Here is a 24019-nt window from a genome sequence, read left to right on the forward strand (position 1 = left end):
AACATCAAGATGTGTATCGACCTGGTTTGGGGGATGTGCTTTAGACTTGAAATCAGACATTTATTTGTTTGTTTGTTTGTTTGTTTGTTTGTTTTACTACCCAATATTTGTTTCCAAAAGGAGTCTTTCTAAATAACACAGATACCGCCCTGACATCAATGTAGCGTCTGTGTTTGCTTGGCTAGGACTTCACCAAGTGACTCACGGCACACGAGAGCCAGAAAGGACCCATGTTTTCATTTTATAGATGAGAAACCCGAGGCCCACAGTAGTTATATGACAGCTGGTAGTGGCCGAGTTGGCCTTAGAATCTACGTGTTTCCTCTCTTCCTGCACCATTCTGAGCTTCGTCACCGCACTTCTCCAGGTCCACATTGCCCGTCGGCTGATGCTTTTCTTCCAAAACTAAGCAGGCACCCCTCATGCCACTGGTTGACCAGATCTTTTCCTCAGGGAGCTTCCCCATGCCGGGCCATGGCCATGCATCATGTCCACTGACCTCTGCGGCTGCAGGATGAAAACATTACATAGCTGAGACATGAAAGGATGACCAATGCTTCTTTCTGCAGAGGCACTCCTGCTGAATTTGGTTTAACAGGTTTTCCAAAGATTCCAATGTTTAACAGCAACGTCTGTATGTTCTCCTCCCCAGGTGCCAATTTGCACTGCTGTTTTCTGTAGCCTGCTGAGTCCGCTAGTGCTTTGGGATTTAATTTTTTTATTGGGTGAACATTATTTGACCACAGAAACCTGTACAATTTCCTGACTTCATTTTCTGACAAGTTGTCTGACAAGATTTTTTCCAATTGTGTTTCCTTATTCTTAGATGGAAGGATTAAAGAATAATTTAAAAGAACAAGATAAAAGAATTGAAACCCTGAAAGAAAAAGTTAACACACTTGAAGCCCAGGTAAGGACAGAATCTGTTATATATTTCAGTGTGAGTGTGAGTGAGTGTGTGTGTGTGTGTGTGTTCACTGGATCCGGGAGCCTTTGTATGAATGTTGTATGTGTGTGCTTGTGCATGATGATGGGCCAGTATGACACTGCGTATGTCTGTATGCGAATGGGTGTGTGTGTCTGTGTGTGATTGTGTGTGCCTATGTCTGAGTGTCTACCATGTTTCCCCGATAATAAGACCTAGCCGGACAATCAGCTCTAATGCGTTTTTTGGAGCAAAAATTAATATAAGACCCGGTATTATATTATATTATAGTATATTATATTATATCATATTATATTATATATTATAATGACCCAGTTTTATATTATAGTAAAATAAGACTGGGTCTAATATTAATTTTTGCTCCAAAAGACGCATTAGAGCTGATTGTCCGGCTAGGTCTTATTTTCGGGGAAACATGGTATATGTGAGTGTACATGCAAGTGTCTGTGTGTATATATGAGTGTCTTTTTGTGAGTATGTGTGTATGTGCATCTTCTAAGAATAAGAAATTATAGCTTTGAGGGAGGTACTCTTAAATATTAAAGTATTAATTATTAAACATTTTGTATTATTAATATTAAATATAAGATTATGTTAAATTTCACCCGAATTTTCCAAAATATATGGAGGAGAAAGATAAGTTCTCTTGATGTGGACTTGAGTTAAAAGCTCGGTCAAGGCCACGCTTGTGTAAATTCAGCTCTAGGCAGATAGCCAGGTTTGGCGTCTCCCACCCTGAGGTGTCTTCTTTCCTGTTCTTCCTTCATCCATATCTGTGTGGTTTCCAAGCTTTGCCTCAGGCCTCACTTCAAGAAGCCTCTTGTAATTTTCTTATTTTTCAGTGTTTCAAAATTTAACATAAAACTGTATGATTTACTGTTAGGAGACGTGCTTTTCTTTCTCCCCACTACCCCCCTTTAACTAGGGAAGACGTTTTTAGTCTTTCAGCTGCAGTCCTAAGTTGGCAGTACCCTTGCCTCACAGGAAGTATGGTGGAGTCCCCACTGAGTTTGGGGGTACCTGAGGACACCCACCACAGGTGCCTTTACTTCAGCTCGACTTTGTCAAATGGCTACTCACTGACGGCCTAGACCTGGTCACCCATTCTACTTCACCCCTCGGTGTTTTGACTCCCTGCTTGCTGTCCACCGGCCATGTTGTCCTGTCCCGTGGAATACAGAGATGCTCTGACTTCCTCCCATAATCATGCTCCCAGCACACTGTTATGCTATTCCTTCCACCACGTTCTTTCTACTTTCCCTCTATGGAAGAACACAGTCATAAGAACAGAAAGAGGTTGTAAATATTTTCACATCTTAAATTTTGTAAACCTCACCCTATTTTGTCATTTCTACCTTCCCAGAGGACCACTGTTCTCTTTATTCTGGAGGGTGAACTCTTCAACCCTCAGGTTTTCCTTAAGATTCTCATCTTCTTTAGGTTATATGAGACTATTTGTTTCACAGAGGTGATGCTCAGAGCTCTGTACAGCTGAAAACACAGTGATTGTTTGGAATAATTGGCCCCAAACTAGCGTCCGCTCAAGTGCCCAGTAAGGGCTGGCCAATTTATATCAAGGGACCGCAGATGATGTGATCCATATCACATTAGAGCCTCTTCCTTCTAAGAAATGTCTCTAAAAGCATTTTGTGACCTGTTGGCAAATTTACGTGATAAAATATTTTTCTTATATTATTTTGCACATAGCTGACATATTTATTCTATACAAATTAGGACATCATAAGCAAATGTCATAAGAAAATCATGTAAACATACCATCCATGGGCAATCACTCAGCATGGCTTGTAAACAACTGCTTTTTAGTCTTAAAAATCTGTTCCAGGCCCTAAACTGAGTTCTTTACCTATTTTTGTCTCATCTCAGAACCTGTGAAGAGACCATGGTTATACCTATTACACAGATGAGGAAATTAGGCACAGAGAAGTTAAATAGCTAAATAAGGTCACGTACGCCAGTGAACGTGTTTGTAATTTCAGAGATAATAGTGACTTTCAATTGACTACCTTCTGTGTTCCAGTAGAGGGGCTGGAAGGACAAGCTCACTGCCAAGTAGTGATGTAGGGTTGACCAGAAACATTAAGCATGTGGCTGATAAATGTGCTAGCTATGTGATCTCTGCACAGTTTTTTTCAATTTTAGAATAAAGAACTGAAAACCAAGGTGGCACTTTGGTCTGAAACTCCTAGGACAATGGTATCCAAGGCCATCTCTACAAGGTAAGGTCTTTCTTCCCCTACCCCCATCTGCCTTCATAACCTCTGCTGAACATTCATGAATGGTGACATTCATCCCACCTGAGAAAGATTCCAATGTATCAATACTTATGGATTCATTTGTTTACCCTCCTGAGACTAGGAACTGTGTTAATCTTGTTCACCATTGAATCCTTGAAGCCTAACAAATAAATACTTAGTAAATAAGTGAATGAATGAACTTAGATACATTTTCCCTCTTTTTTGCTGTATAAAAAGCTTCAACACTTTCTCCAAACAAAACAGATCATCTCTAGTATCCTCAGTCCTTCATTACAAATATTTTCTGTGCCATCACTGAGCATTTGACTCATAAGTAGTTTCTACTTATTTAAATGTCCATGTCTGTATCTCAGATCAAAGAGATTGTAAATGTCAAGAGGACAGAGATAAGTCCTTGTATTTCATTTTATTTCCCACATTGCTAAGAACAAGTGTCTTCAGTAACTACCTAATAATGACCAAATCAAGCAATAGTAATGACCCACTAAAGCAATCAAAATGATAACTGAAACCATCAAAGTCACTTTCCAGTGTTGACAGAATCTGAAGTGACAAGTTGTAAAAAGAAAAAAGAAAGAAAAAGTAACAGAAAAAGAAAAAAGAACTTTTGGGCTCAAATCTCATTTCCATAACACTCCATGAAATTATCACGTAAAAGAGAACATAGTCTGTAATTACACGAACCATTTAAAAAGTGGTTAAAAACTTCCTGTTCTTGCAGCTTTTGGATTTCTCAGTCTAGTCCCTGTAGGGCAGAAGCCCATTTTCTGAAACTCTGCTGCACTGTGCCTGAGCCGTGATGAGCCCCAGGCTAGGAATTCCCTTGGATTCCTCTTCCTCCTCAGAACCCCTTGCAACAGTGCCTCACGTTGCTAATGACATATGTAATTAGAGACTAGAGAGGAAACCATTATGAATCAAGTCTTCTGCACTCTTTGGGCCCCCAGATGCTACTGTTGCTGGAAAACAGGTTCTTGGTGTCGTCACAGGAAAGAATTCAAGGAGGCACCGGATAAGCCAAGCAAGTGGTGAATTTATGAAAAGACATAGGATAGCACATTCCCAAAATAGCGGGAGCAGGCAGGCCAGGAGAAAAGCAGCTGCCCCAGGAACAAAGAGGCTTAGGGTTTTATTCCTTCTAAAATGAGGGTGTTAAATATTTAACTTTTAGGGGTGACATTATAGGCGTTCCCAGGCGAGTCCTCACTGACCAGCCCTTGCTGGCACGAGGAGGGATTTTTGTCCTCATTTCGCCCTTGTGGGAACTGCCATGGCAACGCACAGGTGGAGCCTTTCCCCACCACAATGCTAATAATACTAGACTCCCTTATAACTAGCTCAGGTTCACCTTGAGGGACAAGATAGTGTCTTGGACCTGTTCTCGGCCACTGAAATCTACTTCCAGCCACTCTGATGGCTGCGCCTTTTCTTAAGCAGGATTTCACCTCCTTCCTCCTTTGTCTCCCTTTGCTTTCTCCTTTTCCTCCCCACCCTCTCTCCCCACAGCCCTATTCTTTCTACTGACAGTAACCCTACCTTATCAACTTTTTAGCCCCGAGCCGAGCAGCTTCTAATAAAGGGAGAAAGTAAGCCCCAACAGTACTAAATGAAGAAGTGAAACGGCCCCATTTCAGAAGCAGTGAGAGAAGTAGTCACATCGCAGGGAGGGATGAAGAGCTTAGAACAGAAGGACAAACATGACTGCAAGGGAAGGAAGGATGGTCAGTTTTTTGCTCCCTTACCAGATACCATGCCCCTCGGGATGGTGAGGCATCCTGGACAACTTCAGCTGTTGTGACCCTGGAGGGAATGGAGCCAGACTGGAGCTGAGGACTGAGCAATTTATTGTCTCTGTATTGTAACTACTCCAGTAGTGAATGCTGAGACTCTGGCTGATAAAGAGGGGATGTGTTGGACAGAGAATGAATGACCTCTGTGGCCAATTCTTTAGCTACGAATTGTTAAAGGTCTTTTAGTTTTAAAGAGTTATTTTCTTCCTATGACTTGGGAAAGGTTGCATGGGAAATTTTTCTAATTGAAATAGGGAAATTGGACAGGATATGCCCTTTGTTTTATGATCTTTCTAATAGAAATTCCGGTATGAATGATATAATGCTAGGTCTTATGTTTGCAAAATGAAACATGGCCAATGGGCTGCTTTGAGAATGTAAGCGGTAGTATCGTTTGGTAAGTCTGGATTCACCAGCATACAATGGAATTATAACTCTAGGGAGAGATTGGAATATAAGAGTAGCCATTAGAAAAAAAATCATGTACATTTAAAAACAAATCTCAGCAAATCCCTTAAATACCCATAAAATATATTTCCATGCCATCTCTCAGTAAGTACAAAAACAAAACAAAACAAAACAACAAATTTTTTTCCCCTCAAGAAAACATATAGATGTTTCTTCAGTTAAACACCAGAAGAAGTAGTTTGCTGGAGATTAGGGGTCATAGTGTTAAACAAGGACAAAAAACACGCACATACATATACATGTATGTGTGCATGTACACGCACAGTGAGGAGAAAAGTTCAAGCTCTGAGAAACCCACAGAACTAAAACGTCCTAAGGGAACAGGTGATTTGTTTCCCATCTCCAAGTCACTCCCGTGCAAATCTTCACTGATTGGAATGGCAGACAACAAGCTCTAACTTTCTCTCACTTCCCCTCACTCTCGTCCTCGTACAGCTAGGCGGGTTTACATAAGTTTAAGGCTTCCACAATGTTATTTTATGGTGTCTCATGGGGAATTAGTCAGAATCAATAAATTAACTGCCGGCTCTCAAATGAAAGCAGTTAGTCCAGACTTGGTGGTATGGAGATGGTAGAGATGGTAATGGTGGTGGTAGGGCAATTATATCACTTCTGTTTAATGTGCTCCATTTTCCTGATTGTGGTCTTTTCTGCAGTGAATTGAAGACTGAAGGCAGTACCCCCTATGTGATGTTGATTAGGCTACGGAAATGAGCTGGCTGGCTGAAGATCTGAATGACAGTGGTCATTATGTGGGTCTTATTTATTCTTTGAAACATAGTCTAAATTTGCATGTTAAAGTGGCTCAGTGCCAGCATTAGGTGGCATATTTTATACATCAGTAGCTGTACAAGAAGACGACATTCCAGAAAATCAAACCAGTATGCATTTGATGAGGGAAACTCTTTCTTTAAAACTTACTAAATGGGTGAGGAGACCAGGTACTTTCCCATGATGCAACATGAATTTTTTAAAGTTAAAAAAGAAATCTGAATCTTTTTTTGTAGACTTTTGCTGAAAGGAATGGTTTGATGTTGTCAACTCTGACCTTTTGATAGTGGTTTTTATGTATGTAAATAAGAAGGAAGAAAGAGTGTATATGCATATGAATAAAGGTTACATTTTAAATTTGACTTTTGGAGAATAATAAACACCTTACCAGGAGGTACATTCACCTCCTGACCTATTGTTAATGGGACAGTTATTTTTTACTGAATTATGGGCATCAGAAAATTCTTTTTAGCTAATTCTACAACCCACCCATCCTTCCAAAAGCTGAGAATCATGGCTGCCTCACAACACCTTAGGAAGCCACTGTTCTTCAGTTAGGATTGAAAATTGGTTGCTAAGGCAACCCATACATAAGAACAAAAATGCACTTTGAGACTCTGTGACTAATTTTCTTTTCAATATTCATTATGTTATCTAAGGAAAATATTGGGGGGAGGGGAGAAGACTAGAACATAATGCCATGAGCTCATACCTCCATAAAATGTGTATATTATGGCTTCAAAGGAACAGTGGCTGCTATCTGCAACCAGGAAGAATCTGAATTCATGAATTAGAATTTTATGTCTAGTGCTTTTGTGAAAGTGTGCTTAAATTTTGATACATATGTTCATTACAGGTGGTTTGTGATTGTTATGAGTAAAATCAAAGTCTAACTTGTAGAAATGCAAACCTACTGACACTCAGGAAAGCAGAAGGCATGTCGACTAAAGGAGTAATGGGACACCTTACTCACCTGAAAGGTCGAATTACTTTAAGCCTTTTGATTATCCTCTCTGATGTATAACTTCATTTTCTCAGGAAAGATGCTTCCAACCTGTCAGTGTAGAATGTGAAATGTCAGTATTATCTATGAAATATTTAAAGATATGTGCAAATGAGACATAGTAATGTATTTACAAAGTCATCAAAGTACTGTAATCCTTGGAATGTTACATGACTGTTACGTGTGTTTCATACTTTATTTGTATTGCTTGGTAGTTTTGAAGTCGTAGCTGTCTAATAACATTTAGGGCACAGTTAATCTATGCTAGGAACAATTCTAAGTGCTTTACCTGTGTTGTTTTACTCTTCCTAACAACCTGCAGAAGCAGGTCATATATTATCCCCATTTTGTAGGGGAGGATATTGTGAGTGGTTAAGTAAGTTGCCCCACTGCTAACTATGGGTGAAGGATTCGAACCTGTTTCACTTGGCTGTCAATTTTCCTTCTACCTGCTTACTTGGCAGTCTGAGGTATTTCCCAGCAATACAAATGCCTCTGTTTTTTTTGCTACTTTAACAAACACACCTTCCTTGTTGGCTCTCTGTATTATCGTGTGGATGACAGTTAGAAACAATACTTATTAATAAAGTAAATATTTTGCTGAGATATGCGACCTTTCACCTGTTGGACTACCCTCATGAGAACTTAGTTCAGCAAAACTTCCCCACTAAAAACCTGCTTATTTTACATTTATTTTTCATGACTTTATGCCACATTGAAGATTTTTTTGGTAATATATTTTCAGGCACATTTGTAGAGAAATTGGGATCGTGAATTTTGCTTCAAGTATTTGCAGTGTAGTAGTAGAATTCACCTTTCGCTCATAGATCACTTAGGTTCCTCTCAGACCTCAAGCATCATTCTCGATTGTAATAAATATGAGATTTTGGAATGAACCCATCTAACTAACCTAACAACCTGGATGGTTTCCATTAGACTATGTAGTCTAACATGGAAAATGGAAGACACTCTTGGATTTTGTTTTGGTTTCACTATACTCATTTTTGAACATGGACGTATATAGCTCAACGAAGTACAGGTAGGACCTGCTCCTGGGGTCTTCAGCTTCACTTGCGATGGTCGTTGGATGTCCTCAGAATGAGAATAAGCAGTTTCAGAAGGCTAAAAAGAGCTGAATTCTTCAAATACAAAATTATCTTTTTAGTAGCATCAGCAGCATCATTTATTTGTCGTATACAGATTATTTCCTATATCCTTATCATTTCAGCTTTTATCATTTGAAATGTTTTTTAAATAAATATTTCTGAGTGATGAAAGATTACAGTGGAGAAATTTATTAGTCTAAAAGTAGTACCACACAGGAAATACACGAAAAGAAACAGTAGTTCATAGTCTAAGTAATTGTATTGATAATTATGCGAATCAATATATTGGATAAGTAGGTCGGAGGCGGGCCTTGAAGTGGGAAATGAAAAGAAACTTAGTTTCACATCGATTATATAGTTACAATTTATCATTAACAAATGTTTAAACAATTGATATAGTATATCTTTTTAATACTTGCTTATAACATGCCTTAAAATAAAGAAAATTAATGTCATAGTTTGAAATTTTTTTTTCTTTTTACATTAAAATTATGCATAATTGAATTAAATAGTTTTTATTTGATTGTTCATTACAATATAATTCATAATAAGTCAATTGCTTTTGTCAATGAACAGATATTTAGATAGCTCCCTGAATTTTTCTGCGAATTTTCCCTGGATCAAAATTAACAGCAAAGTAATGCATTGTAATTCTAAATTTGAAAAAATAGTATCATTATAAAATGAAGCGCATACACACACTTCTCAAAGTCTTTCATGTTTCTTCACTTTGAAAATTTTTACCTTTCCTCTGACCTGCAAATAATTGTAGCATCCTTATCAATAGCAAAGTAGGGACCCAATGCATCAAGGACTGAAAATCACCTCTAATATCGTAATCATTATAATTCCCTTCCCTTCCTTCTTCCCTCTCACCATCCTCCCTCCTTCCCTCCCTTTCTTCCTTATCATATTTTTTGATGGGAAATGTTAAGGATGCAATAAAGATTTAAATAAGCATATTTAATTGCTTTGTTACTATTAAACTGTATACTTGTATGTGTTTAAAATTATAGTAGAAATATGGAAATTAGTCTTTGGTCTAGCAGTGCAAGGTCAGTTTAGCCAGGGGTGTCCAAACCGCGGCCCGCAATCCATTTTTAATTGGCCCGCAGCAAATTCCAAAAATATATTTAGTTTACTTAAATAAACCAGGTGAGGCAATATGTACTTCACCTCGAGTGAGTAACCCGGCTGTTTGTGTATTTTACCGAATATGGCCCTTGGTGAAAAACGTTGAAAAAAGTTTGGACACCCCTGGTTTAGACATATTCAATGTGTTGATAATGGTGATGTTTCCTTGGGCATGTGTCATGACAAAAATCAATTAATTATACAATTTAAATATTCTAATATTTACTTTGATAAAGTAGTAAAAAAAGTAAGCACTATGTTATTCTATAGTCCACCCACTCAAATTCTCATACAGGATTCATTCATTTTTTTCTCTCAAATATTTATTGAATGCCTCCCACTTAGCAGGCATTGTTCTAGGTGTCAGGGCTACAGCAGTGAGGAGAGAGAAGGGGGTGCATACAGTGGGGAAGAAAGATAAGGAAAAATCTCTACCTTTGTGGAAATACATCCAGTGATGAGGAACAAATTGTAGTTAGAGATATCCTGTTGACTGTGAAGAAAAATAAAGTCGACTCTGGGATATGGAGTTACCAAACGTGAAAGGCTGTGGTTGTAATTTTAAATCGGGTGATAACTGAAACTATGGGAACTATAGATTGGTCATTTAAATGGGACAGTAATTTTAAATAAGACCTCTGTCTTTGAAGATAGCATTTAAACAAAGATGAGAAGAAAGGTAGGGAAGCAGCCAGAAGGAGTTATTTGGTGGAAGAGGAAGCCAGGCAGAGGCCAAGCACAGGTGTGGATGCTCCGTGGGCTGGCAGGCCAGGTGTGCCCGCGATAGCCAGCCCGTGAGCTGCACTGCCCGGTGAAGAATAAGTCCTGATATTGTCTGACTCATTTTCCATGCAGCATATGCTCTCAAGTTTCCTTTTTATACATCGTCCCCTTTATTTGATTTGTAAGCTTTCCTCCCGGTTTTCTTTGAATTCTGAGCTGTGGTAACCTAATGACTTTTGGGAATCTGTCTCTCAATCCCCTCCTTTGTCTGTGTTTCCCTAATGGACGGAGAAAGCCCATGCTGTCTGGAAAGCGCAGTGAAGAGAAAACTGCTCTTAACAGGTTCAGTTGCATTGTCTTATTTTGACCTACCCTCTTTTCCTGAAGGACTCATAAGAAACTGCTCTTGGAAGTTGGGAGAGGGGCCTCATGAGGCTACTCAAGAGTGGGAGCGAGGCGCTGTGTGTTCACAACCCAACATACTCACTAGCACGACTTCACGTCACTCCTTGTTCACTTTTTCATAAGAGTGAATGGGCTCATGATGTAAATGTCTCTGGGGAATCAAACAGATTGAAGTCTTCTGTTGTTAACCTTGCTGGGTTTTTTGTTTGTTTTTAACCTTTTGGTAAAGAAGAGTGTTAAAGATCTATGAAAATGATCCAAAGCTATTGTCATGCAGGGTGTCACGCGGGATCTCTGGTCCCACTCTCCACATAAGAACGCAGGACATGGTAAGGCCAAAAAGGAACACCCATGGAGCCATAGATGGGGAAGTCATACCACTATTTTCTCGCTGGTGGCTGGGTTGGAGACACAGGAAGCAGGAGCCACACTATCTACAAGATGCCGTCCACTTCTCTCTGCCAACCAACCTCACTTGCTAGCTGCAATCTGCCTCTCTGCAATCCGCAATCCACACTCCGCCGCTTGCTAGCTCAGCCACCATCTTCTTGCCAGCCCCCATTTGCTGCTAGTGTAGCCACAGCAGTTATATTAGTGGCTAATGGCTCCCTAGTTATAGATGATGGCCAACTAGCCACAGCTGATGGCCATCCAATAACAGTTGGTGGCCATTTGCCACCTGAGTGAGCACCTTTCCACATGAGGGCGAGAGCCTGGAAACTGCACTCCTGGCTCTGTCCCCACATTCCACCCCTACAGGGTGTCTCCTCACAATCTATTTGACAAGCGTCTTCCACGAGGGGCCCTGTGCGAGGAGCCTGGAGTTGAATGCAATATCCTGGACACAGCCAGGCTCTCTGGGCACAGCCAGGGTTTCTCAGGGCAATACCACTCCTTCTGGGCATAGTCAGACTTCCTGGGCTTCTTAGGGTACCACCGGTCTCCCCAGGCACAGTCAGGGCCTCTCAGGGCACCGCCACTCTCTCTGGACACAGCCAGTCTTCCTGGACACAGCCAGGGTTTCTCAGGGTACCACCAGACTTTCTGGGCACAGCCAGGATTCTCACATATTTCCGACGGTGGCTGGTTGAGACACAAAAGCAAACATCCGCCAGTTCCACTGCATGGTGGTATGTTCCCAAGCAAACAGTCAAGCGGTCCGTTAAATTAAGGATGGAGCCCATTCCCGATAATCCACAGTCATTCGCCAGAGCTGTGCATTAGCCTCACAATGTGTGCCCTCTCCACAGGGCGAAGGCTCCAAGTCCTCCCCAACCTGGGGGTGAGGGCCTCAGCAAGCACTTCCCAGCCCATAGGGCTGCAACGACCCTCGGTTTCTCCAGCCTATGCCGATTGGGGAACCGTCCACATCTCCCCACCCCTCCACAGGGGTCCAGCTCTCTAGCAGCTGCTCCTCCTGATCCTCCTGAGACTGAGTGTTCATACACACAAACTGCTACACCGCCCTTCGGAGAGCTTTGGCCGGCACCGTACCCTGCTCACAGCGCCATGTGTCACGCGGGGTGTCATGTGGGGTCTCTGCTCCCACTCCCCACACAAGAACGCAGGACATGGTGAGGCCAAAAAGGAACACCCACGGAGCCATAGATAGGGAAGTCATACCACTACAGTCTTGCTGGCAGCTGGGTTGGAGATACAGGAAGCAGGAGCCACACTATCCGCAACTTGCCATCCACTTCTCTCTGCCAACTAACCTCACTTGCTAACTGCAATCTGCGCTTGCCAGCTCAGCCACCATCTTCTTGCTAGCCCCCATTTTCTGCTAGCGTAGCCATGGCAGTTATATTAGTGGCCAATGGCTCACTGGTTACAGCTGACGGCCAACTAGCCACAGCTGATGGGCATCCAATGACAGTTGATGGCCATTTACTACCTGAGCCAGCACCTTTCCACATGAGGCCTAGAGCCTAGAAACTGCACTCCTGGCTTGGTCTCCACAGCTATGATAATTTCAAAAACCTGATTACTATGACAAAATGTTTCTAGTACCTATAACATAGCCTCAGTCAAATTATAGTTGGTGTGTTGGCTTCCTAATCTATGATGTGCGTCTTTGTCGTGCAGGAGACCCTGCTCGCTGCGCCATTTGTCATGCGCCGCGGCCTGCGGTGTCTCTGCTCCCACTCCCCATACAAGAACACAGGACATGGTGAGGCCGAAAAGGAACACCCACGGAGCCATAGGTAGGGGAGTCATACCACTATGGTCTCATTGGAGGCTGGGTTCACCGGACGTGCGACCTGCTGTCCGTTTTTCTGCCAACCGACCGACGACTCTCCTCCACACTCTCGGCTCTCCTCCGTAGCCGCAGCAGTTATACTAGCGGCCAATTGGCTAACTGGCCACAGCTGACGGCCAACCCGCCTCAGCCGACGGCCACCACCACCCGAGCCAGCACCCCTCCACGTGAGGCCGAGAGCCTGTAAACTACTCTCTGGGGCTCTGTCCCCACAGTCTTCTAAATAAGTTTCTAACAGAACAGCAATGCCCACACTCTACTATAACTCTTCTTTCTCCATAAATCGTAGCAATCCAGATTAGAAATGAAAAATTCCTTGGTATACAGAACTGTGACTAATAATACCTTGAGGCCTTGCAAACAGTTTTTGTTTTTGTTTTTGTTTTTTTGACACAGAGTAGGGCACATTTTAATTTTTATTTATTCTTTCCCCTACCCCCTCTGGTTCAAGCTGTTCACTGCCAACCACTCACGGCAGCACAGGGTAGCCCATGGCAGCATACATCAGCATGAGGCAGCCGCTGGCAGCCGGTGGCAGCCCAGCTCCAGGGAGAGCTGTTGTTCACAAGTTTAGCTGTAGAGGGTGCAGCTCACTGGCCCATGTGGGAATCAAACGGGCAGCCTCAGCATTAGGAGCACGGTACTCCAACCACCTGAGCCACCCTGCCAACAGTTTTAAAACAAGAGATCCTATAACTCCAGACAGTGAATGTCAAAATAGTCTATATTTTTCTCTCAATATGGGGCATATTATTACTATTCAAAAATCCAATGAAGCATTAGGAAAAGCAAGTCCCTAATGACTTATCTTGAATTATTTAAGATAAAGCCAGGAGGCAAAAGATTCTGCCTGTGGGAAACAACATTAATGTTACCGCGGAGTCAAGTTGAGAGAATGATGCCAAGCATTTATTTGCTTGCAGTGGGAGCATTGTTTATGTTTAAATTAAAAACTCATCATTATCTTGGCAACACCTATCTAAGTAACATATGGAGGGAAAGCAACTCTGGGAACAAGGCAGCCTTTGTAAATGAACATTAAAAGGAAACTGTATGGTTGTGGTCTTGAATTGGCCTTGAACATTGGTCCTTTCACCAGTGTGACTAAGGGAGATCCCACCACCTGCCTCAACACTATATTATGGGGAAGAGATAGGTTGTGAAGGTGCTTATGTACTATAGAATGCTTCAGCATGTTAATTGCTAATTTTATAAATGTATCATTCAAGATTATTAGAAAATTTCCCATGCAAAGTCCAGTCCAGTCTTGAAACAAATTGAGAAAGTTTAGAGAGATGGATAGAATCACTTGGCTGCACCCAAATCACTTCTTATTTCCTAATTCCCAGTAGATACCTTTCTTTTTCAGTTGAGGTATAATTGACATATGAGCATAACATATTAGTTTCAGGTGGATATCAATTTTTAACGTGATACAAGTTTCATGTTAATACTAAGTTAATGCTCCCCACCCACCCTACAGAAATAAGGTTGCTTTGACTACACAAAATAATTGATAAAAATGCATTTTTATTTGAAAAGTGTACAGTAACAATCACTGAATACAGTTCTCAACCGTAGTATTCAAACCTAGACACCACAAAATCATTGGATACTATGAGTTTCTGAAGTCACTAGAACTTTGGTACAACAAAATAATGACCTAACAATGGTTGTCAGGCACCACAGTCTATTCAGGGGTATACAGAATAAAAACTCCATGTTTAAAGTTTTAAGAAACATTCATAGCACTAGACAAAACAGAGATGTGTATAGATGACAGACAAAACAATCGAATCGTGCTTAGTCTAAAAATGACGATGATACCATTTGAAGGCAGAGCATTGGGATACAGTGAAGCACATCAATGTTACATCAGAACATTGTTTACTGTGGACATATTAAGCATGATAACTTAATTTTCTTAAATAATTTCAGATACCACCAGTATCTTTTACAAAGCTATGGACACAAAAGCCCTATTTGTACAAGGAGGATTTTGACCAAGTTGTTATATACTATCTAGAATATAATTGGACTTCTTGAAAGAAATACAAGATGACATACAAAACGAAATCGAACTCATATTGTTTTCAATAACTCAAGATACTCATATATTAAACATTTTCAATCATATACAACAACCTGAAGTGGACTACCCTTTGGTACCTTCCAATACATCTATTAAAATAAGCTGTGTCCCTGTTGTGACACTTCTTTTCACAACAAGTGGTTTAAATTATGACTGTCATTTTTTTTTATTAGTTCTTAGCTTGTGATAATAGTATCCGCTTATGACATGGAACATAACTTACAAACTAATTTCTTATATATTTTCGCCATTGAGCCTGACCCAAACCCTGTGAGGCATGCAGGGTTTGTAAGTCCCATAAGAGGAGAAGCCACTAAGATATTTCATAACATACTCACAGTCCCCAACTAGTTCTGGACACTTTCCTTTCTATAATACCAGGCTCCTCTGAAAGAGCATTTGAAAAAATAACCTGGAGAATAGTATTAAATATTGTTAGGGATACCATTTTGATGTGCCAACAGACATAAGAACAATAGCCACTGGTTAGATAAGGGATCCATTCAGTTAAGGACCGATGTGCCATCTCCTACATAATTTGCCAAAGATCCTTAAAAACCAAGTCACCTGAGGGATATTAGCCATGACTTCCAGCATCTGTGGGAAAGGAAAGGAACCGGAAAATATTCAAATGACTCAATCCAAAGATGATTCATCTGTATATTTTTTTCTTCAAAAGATGACACCCTTGGGCGTCCGGATGGCTCAGTTGGTTAGAGTGCAAGCTCTAGACAACAAGGTTGCCGGTTCAATTCCCGCATTGGATGGTGGACTGCACCCCCTGCAACTAAAGACTGAAAACGGCGACTGGACTTGGAGCTGAGCTGCGCCCTCCACAATTAGATTGAACGACAACAACTTGGAGCTGATGGGCCCTGGAGAAACACACTGTCCCCCAATATTCCCCAATTAAAAAAAAAAAAAAGATGATACCCTTTAAAATAATCCCACCCTTTTGGCACTGTTTTTTGTTTGTTTGTTTTTGTTCTCTCTATATAAGAAGTTAGAAAGTCTCTCAACCATAGACTGTTGATAAAAAGAGCTTGGCAGAAAAGTGTCTTCGTGATACAACTCCAATTTATGAGAAAATGAGTTTCAGATAAACAATATGTGTTAATTTTGATGCCAATAATAAAATATTTGGTGTTTAAATATTTTTATTACCTTAGTTCTAAGGATATAATCCTCTACTTGGTAGAAAAAAGTGATGTATAAATATTTGTCAAGGATCTAGTTACAAAAAATCTTCTTTTTTCCTACTTAAAAAAGTCCACCGTGTAAGTTTGAGCATGACCTTCTCCATGTTCTGCCATATGTAAGAACTTTATTTAGACAAATTGTAACTCTTATGTTCCTTTATAGTTCTTGCTCAACAGTATCATTCTGGTTGGGTCATCACACAAGAATTTTAAAGCAGTAAGTTTATAAAATTCCCTATATACCTAACAATGATTTTTATCAGTTCTACATTATGACACAAGTATTTTCATGGCTTTATAAAGCATTGAGACAACACTTATCTCAGATAATATTCTATATCTACTTTCCATGTATAAGAGCTCAGCACTCTCCCCCGACATAGGTTTATATCATTTTGGTCAAAGATCAAGAAAAAAATATAGCTTTTGGTGAATTTTTAGACAACTTTTTCAAATATAGACAGCATCTTGGCATCTTTAAAAAATTATACAGCTTTTCCTAAAATATTTAAATATTCTAGACTTCTCTTAATGTTTTAAAGCTTGTTAGTAGAGGATGAAAGACAACTTTTTAAAACCACTTTGGTTAACATCAGCTCTCAGAACTTCCTTTTAAAGAGTTATTCAGTATCTTAGGAAACAGAAACTTCAATATTATTTCTTTTAAGGTTGAGTTTTAAACTCTGAAATTCTTATGGATGAGCATTTTTCCTCAAAGTTTTAGTGTGATACACAATGAGTAAATATATGTACTTTTTTCTTCCAACTGAACAGAGAGATACAGAATAGTAAACAATCTTGTTTCATTAACATAAATTTCCAGATTATATACTATACCTAGTTGAATACTTTATCTATTACATGTATTGTTTCTCTTTCTAACTGCTGTAGTCACCCCATTAGTGAGAATATATGTGAGCTTCATCAAAGCTGTTGATTTCCAGTGAACTCAATTTACAATTTAAAAAATATTTTGGCTGTAATTATTTTTTAATGTAGTCATGTATTTCTCTATGGTCAAGCTTCTTTCTCTTATAAAGGAGAGAGCAAAGGACTCTGGCCCAGTTCATCCAACGTGTACAGATTGGCAGAGAATAACTTATACTAGAAGCATAACAAAGACACCACTAATACATTGAATGGCCCACTTGGTTAAAAACAGCAGGTAAACTATTTACCTTGGAAAATGCTGGTTTTGAATTTTTTGCAGTGTGATAGCTGATAATATAGAAATGAGAGCAAACTGGCTAGAATGATGACTTGTAAGAATTTTTAAATTCTTATGTAGAGACCCACAAACTCAACTCTCAGCATTTAACATTTTCTCTGCCAATTTGGGACTTGTCAACCTCATCACACAAAGACAAACATTGTGTTCCCTCAACTATACTTGATGCATTTTTTTCAAAGGATTTTTCTTTTTTCACATTAAAAGGTAACTTTGTCACTAATCACAGTTAAGAGTCTCATGTAATGCTCACCCCATGAGAAGTGAGCTATAAGACCAGCAGATGGTGGTAATAATCTCCAGATTCCGATAATGGCCTTGTTCCTTTTGCTTAAGATATCAAAGACTTCTAGCTGTGTTAGTGTCTCAGTCAGACCTTTCTAGAATATGACAGTCTAGGAAATGAGCTATATGGTGAGAGACAAATTTGGTCACGGACTTATCCGAGGCACTGGGTTAGAGCAATGTAAACATTAAAGCATTGTAAACACTCTAGAAATGGTTTGTACACCGGAAAGGAATTTCATGTACACTTTAAATATTCCTCCAAAATACAATTTGGTTTACTAGAGCATTTGGGAAATAATCAGTAACAGAACACATATGGCTAAAACTACATGCTGGTGAAGGGGATATGAAATTCTTTAAAGCATTCTGTATACTTCATGACTCCAGATCTATTTGAAACTGTACAGTAAATAATACAGAGTAAATTGTGAATTAATGAGAGGAGTAATTTTTAAATAATGTTTACATAAAATTTGGGGTCAGATGTCAAATTTGACAGAAAATATTTTTTTAGATGAAGTGTTTATTTAAAAGTAGAATACTATTTTAAATTAACTTGCTTATGTGTCATATGTTGTAAGTTTTATTTCTCTTGAGATTATAACCCAATAATTGTTACTTGTATAGGCATAGTTCTGTAATTATGGGCATTATCAACCTCTGCTGTAACTATCAAACGATCTTAAAACAGATCTTGAATAAATGCTCATTAAATAACTGACAATGACAGAATCTTGGCCTAAGTAAATCAATCATATAACTGGAAAATAAGTGGAAACAAAAAGACATATCCAAAATAGAATACCTTGAGGATTTTAAAATGGTTAAACATTCCCTATTCTGGAAATGCAGGGATATCACAATTTGAATCCAATAAGTGGATATAATGACCACAGAAGTTCACCAAAGTTTGCTACAGCAATAGTTACACCGTTTCGGTTCACTTTTCTGCAAGGAGAAATATCTTTGATGTTAGCCAATAGCTTTCCATTTTCATGGCACAGGCATTGAAGTCACGGAGAGCATAGTAGAGAAAAACACCGTGGTGGGAATACCCAAGCATGATCCATCTTAGAAGCTGGCACCATGCTGCAGAGTCAGAGGAACTGGGCAGTGAACACCGAGAATTCCACAGCGGGGCTAACCATTCAAAGCTTCCAGATTGCTTTCATTCATGGCACATTTCTGGGTCTAGTCCACCCTAAGGACATTGTATATAGTCCCTTGGATCTGTGTTTCTAAGCCTGATTCAATACCAGATGGAGACTGGTAGGCAGACATCAAGGGTGTGTGTGTGAGAGGGGAAAGGTGTGTGTGTGTGGGAGGGATTTAGGGTTTCCAATGTCTGTAACTTAACAAAAGAAACATGCACAGCATTAGAAAAATGAAGTTTAATTGGCAAAATTTTATAGTAAGAGGAACTATTCTGTCAAAAAATCATATGCTCATAATAAAGAGAAAATCATGTGCAAGCCTAAGTGATTAACCCAAATTTTGGTGAGATAAGATTGAGTTCTATTCCTGACCAACCCTGAATGATAGGTCCACCATGGGCATTTTGCTTTAGGCAAAATAAAAACAAATGCTAAATCTATTGTAATATGGCATGAGTTATCACCACCTTTGATGTAATTAATGACATGAAAATTCAGAGTGACCATAAAATCGATCCATCATTATTCTGAAGTTGTTGATCTATGAAGTGACACACATGTATTTTTGCAACTGATTCAAAGCCAGGGGAGGGTGTGGATTGGAGAGGAGAAATGTGATTTAGAGTTTCCAGTGCTTTTGTAAATTCAAAAAACCCCACAATTAATTGTCACTTTTTTTTTTTAACATATCACCAGCAAAGTGTATCTAAAAAAATTAAGGCTAAATAGTTTTCCTTGACTGCATTTTAAAAGAGATATTTAATAAACAGCAATCTTTAATTTTTCCTTGTGACTATCACCATCTGCTAAGAAAAATGAAATGTGAAGCTGAACACTGAACCAATTTTTAAAATTTTGTTTGAAATGAAAACCTCTAGATTCTCTTAATCCCAACTGATGTCAACGTCTAATTGGCTTGAGTGAAAGTTGGCTAAGTAATTCTTCCAGACATCTGTAACAGTTACATTTAATTTCATTTGTCCAAATGCCACGTTCCCATACTTTCATTTTTCTCCCAGGGCATTTCTCTTGTACTTTGTCATTCACAATCTTGTTCTTGTCTATCTGCCATGTAATAAGAATATAAAAATCTTGATTTTTATTACACAGTCTCCTACATTTTAGCAGAAGTCTGACATTCATCCTCTCATAACCTCATCACTAATTTAGTCCTAGTACAGCTCATTGGGTGTACACAGTCATACCATTCTCAGTGAGCCATTAAGAATTCTTTATTGTGTATCCATTTTTAGCTAATATGTTTCCCCAATGCAAACCTCAAAGTATGAATCAGATTCTACATAAGAAGTAAACCTAATCTTTTTTTAAAAAATCATCTGTCTGTGTTCTCCCTTTGGTAGCTTATCCCTTTCTCCAAAATGATACGATAGTGTTTGTTCTGACTTAAAAGTTAAAACTGATTTCATCTTGTATACTGTTTTACATACTCGTCTTCTTTGTAAGAAAAACAAATTGGGCATCCATAATGGTGAGATCACTTTAGAAAATCTTTGATCTTATTTGAAGGGGCCACAGAAACAATTGGTCAATTCTTTTTAAACACTGTTGACTATTATGGTTTCTTAAAATAGATTTTCAGGCAGAAAAAGAAAGACATGCCATTATGCATGGTCTACTCAACAACAATTTTGTGGTTTGTCACTGTTTTTGGAAGTAATGTTTGAGTGGGGTTCTTGATGAGTTACTATGTAGAGTCTAGCAGGCACATTTCTTCTCTGCTGGTTTTTCCCCATCGAGCTTTCCAGAGTTTCCACCATTGACAGTGTTGGGGACTTGTGTCTTCTCTACACACTGTTCCATTCGCTTCATTATTAAGTCCAGAAGGGTTTCCACAGCTTTCTCCACATTCTGGCCAGTTGCTGCACTTGTTTCAAAATATGGTAAACTAGCATAGAAGAGATGGCAAATATTTTTGAGAGAAAGAAGTCAGAAAAGATACAACAAAATGTATAAAAGAATCACACATGCAAAAACATGGCTGGCTGAGGGACTGTAAAATAATCATGATTTTGCTGGCTGAGTTGGAAAGCATCCTTGGTTTTTCTCAGTGAGTAAAAATTGGTGGGTTGCTCATTCATGTGAGTATAACCATACTATGGGCAAGAAAACTGATACAGGCGGTACACAGATATTTAAAGCCAATGCATTATCACTGTTTTTTTGTGTGTTTTTTTTAATTAAGATGATAAAACTGCCCAAACTGGTGATCAATATTACTTTCCTCCCAGTTAATTACCTAGAAATCTGATTCAGAAATTAAGCAGGCACTGAATGGATTATTCATGTGAATACAGTCTATTTATTTGGAATCAAAAGTTTCAAGAATACATGTACATTTTTAAAGTCCTCAAGGAGAATCCTTCAGTAAAAATTGGCAGATGTGATAAAACTGCTTTAAATCTAAAAAATAATGACAAGGTCTGACTTGGAGGTCAATTTATAGTTAATTGCATGGGGTGTTTTAAATTTTTGTTAATCTGTCATTTAAGTTATGTAGGATCAGGACTGCAATACTACATCCACATCGGTATTATTCTTTAGAGTTTTGCAACTATTAACTGAGAGGCAGGAGAGTATAGTGTGTGTTCTGACCTCAGACTTCCTGGGTTGAATTCAGCTACTTACCAGCTTGATGGCTTTCCATCAATCATTAATCTCTCTATGCCTCAATTCCTCACTTTAGATCTTCTGCATATGATTATGAAGGGTTAAATGAGTTAAAGTCTAGGAACAGTTGCTAGCACATAATAAGTATTCAGTAAATGTTAGCTGCTATTGTTACTAAGCAATTGATTTAAAACATCACATTCATTCCTCTGGAAGATCTTTTCACTTATGTGTGGTTCTTGAATCAAGGATTTCTCCTCGTATCAACCTTGTGTCCCCGCCCCATTACTAAGCAGCAGTGTGCAAGGCCAGGTGACGTCGCCACGTAACCAACTTACCCGTATTTGTCAGCCAGGTCCCGGGCTTGCCGTTCGTTGACTTCCCTCTGGTCTGGCAGGTCTGCCTTGTTGCCAATTAATACTATATCTGGATTTTCACAATAAGCATTTGCTTGCAGTTGGCCTTAGAAAGAAAGCAGATGGAACCAGCAAGTTAGTTATAAACAAGTGATGTCAAATGACTGCTCATATCAGATTTCTAAACTAATTGTTCATCTCCAGCGTGGCTGCTTACTAGTTATGTTATATTAGCCAAATTACCTAACTCCTCTCGGCTGCAGTTTCCTCATCTGTACAATAGAGATAACGCCTCATAAATGGCAGATTATGAAGACTGATAATAATGTATGTGAAGCCCCTGTGTGAACACCCATCAGTGCTCTTCTCCACCCGAGGAAGAGCCCTCCGAGATGGATATCCAGCTTCATACCACTTGCTCTGCCAATAGAAGTGGAGGTCATAGAAGATGATTTTACAGTGCATAAGTTTGCTCTTTCCTTTAGGAGGTGGCCTCATTTCCATGCCCTGAAGTCCAAGGTGATGTTCTAGAAAAGCAGAGCATTTTTGAACCACCACAAATTCATGTAGAAACCATTTTAAGATAGGTAACTTGTTTTTCTCTTTTCACTGTGTGTGTGTGTGTCTGTGTGTGAGATGAGAGAGAGAGAAAGAGAGAGAGAGAAGGAGGGAGGAAGGGAATAGAGAAAGGAAGGGAGGAAGGAAACAAAGAAGGAAGGAAGGAAGGAAGGAAGGAAGGAAGGAAGGAAGGAAGGAAGGAAGGAAGGAAGGAAGAAAGGAAGGAAGGAAGGAAGCGATAAGAATTTGTCAACCTGTGTTTGCCAAGTTATAGGGATTACCTCTGACGTCCATCTCTAGGCATGCTGTGTGAGACTTTGCCAAGGAATAAGACAAAGGCCTACAACACCAATTATCTGGTGTTAGAAATTGAAGTGTTATCAGACATGGCAATTAATAATCTTAAATCTTAACAGTATCCTTCTGAAAAAATTTAAAAACAAGGGAGGGTCTCATCTGCCTTAATAAAGGATGAATAAATCATTCTCTGAAAGAACCTAATAATGTCATCTCCTTATTGCCTCATAATATAATAATAACATCAAAATTTGGATAAAGAAATAGAATAATGCAAGGCAATAGAGACAGATTCTAGGATAAACACTTATTTAGAGAAGCAATTAAGGAAGTCAGAATTTGTTGATATTTTCCCCCATGGTAGCAACTGTGTTATTGAGCTCACATTTAAGGCAGTTATATATTAATTATTATATAATTAATATATAATCTGTGCCAGATGAATATCCCGGAGTTGGGCTATTGCAATGGAACAAAGCAGACAGAGTCTGCACGTTCATAGAGCTCATGTCCAAACCACAAGTAAACAAAGAAATACATAACATCAAGTACTGTCAGGTGGTGGCAGTGACTGAAGGAAATATAAAGTGTATTGAAAGGATACAAAGCAATGAAGAGTACTATTTTAGATGGGGTGGTCAGGGAAGGCTCCTCCCAAGAGATAAATAAAGCTTACAAAAAGGTGAAGAAGATGAAAGAACTTGCATACACTGTAAAAGAAGAGAAAGCAAGGCAGAGGGAATCAGGACAAAGAGCCTAAGGCAGGACTGTGCTTTTGTCCTCCTCAGAACAGCAGCAGAGACTTCTGGTTGGAAGCCCCTGAGCTGGGACAGAGTAAGAGTGAATTAGAGAGGAATCTAAGGCCTGATCACCGTGGCCTTGTAGGTGGGTGAGTGACTCTGGGTTTTATTCCAAGTGAGATAGGAGGCCCCAAAAAGAAGGACTTTGACCAGGGGAATAACATAATCTAATTTATATGTACAGAGGGAGCCAAAATCATGTATATTCATTTTAAGAAGGAAAAAACTATTAAAATTGTAATACTCAATACGTACAGATAACAAAAGATGAATATAAATCACGTTTGACTTCTGCAATTACAAGTGGTGCTCAAAGTGGTTACCGTCAGTGTAATTTTAATACATTTTTTTTCTCTCTTAAAATGTGTGTACATTTTTTGGCACCCTCTGTATGTATATATATCACTCTGGCCACAGACAGCCCTGACAAATCTAGAAATGACAAGACTATCACCAGACCCATGGGATTACTTGTACATCCCTTTAGTATCAAAATTTGTATTTATAATAAAAAATACAATTAGTGTTACCTTAACT

General features: G+C 39.2%; 2 protein-coding genes across 8 annotated transcripts in view; one reads left to right on the top strand and one right to left on the bottom strand.

The window, feature by feature from the left end:
* Positions 1-8817, top strand: part of CCDC68 (coiled-coil domain containing 68) — a 43077-nt gene extending 34260 nt beyond the window's left edge. For all 4 annotated transcript variants that reach the window (XM_019722023.2, XM_019722016.2, XM_074339944.1 and 1 more), the window contains exons 10-12: positions 827-910; positions 3107-3183; positions 6137-8817. In XM_019722023.2, coding sequence (XP_019577582.2) covers positions 827-910; positions 3107-3183; positions 6137-6194 — 219 coding nt within the window. In that variant the 3' untranslated portion in view covers positions 6195-8817. The remainder of the gene's footprint in view (positions 1-826; positions 911-3106; positions 3184-6136) is intronic.
* A 5575-nt stretch (positions 8818-14392) lies between these two features.
* The window catches only part of RAB27B (RAB27B, member RAS oncogene family), a 130396-nt gene continuing 120769 nt past the window's right edge, over positions 14393-24019 (bottom strand). For all 4 annotated transcript variants that reach the window (XM_019721990.2, XM_019722005.2, XM_019721997.2 and 1 more), the window contains 2 exons: positions 21810-21933; positions 14393-20749 (listed from right to left, as the gene is read on the bottom strand). In XM_019721990.2, coding sequence (XP_019577549.1) covers positions 20560-20749; positions 21810-21933 — 314 coding nt within the window. In that variant the 3' untranslated portion in view covers positions 14393-20559. The remainder of the gene's footprint in view (positions 20750-21809; positions 21934-24019) is intronic.

The sequence above is a fragment of the Rhinolophus sinicus genome, linkage group LG09 (genome assembly GCF_036562045.2).
Source record: "Rhinolophus sinicus isolate RSC01 linkage group LG09, ASM3656204v1, whole genome shotgun sequence".
NCBI lineage: Eukaryota > Metazoa > Chordata > Mammalia > Chiroptera > Rhinolophidae > Rhinolophus > Rhinolophus sinicus.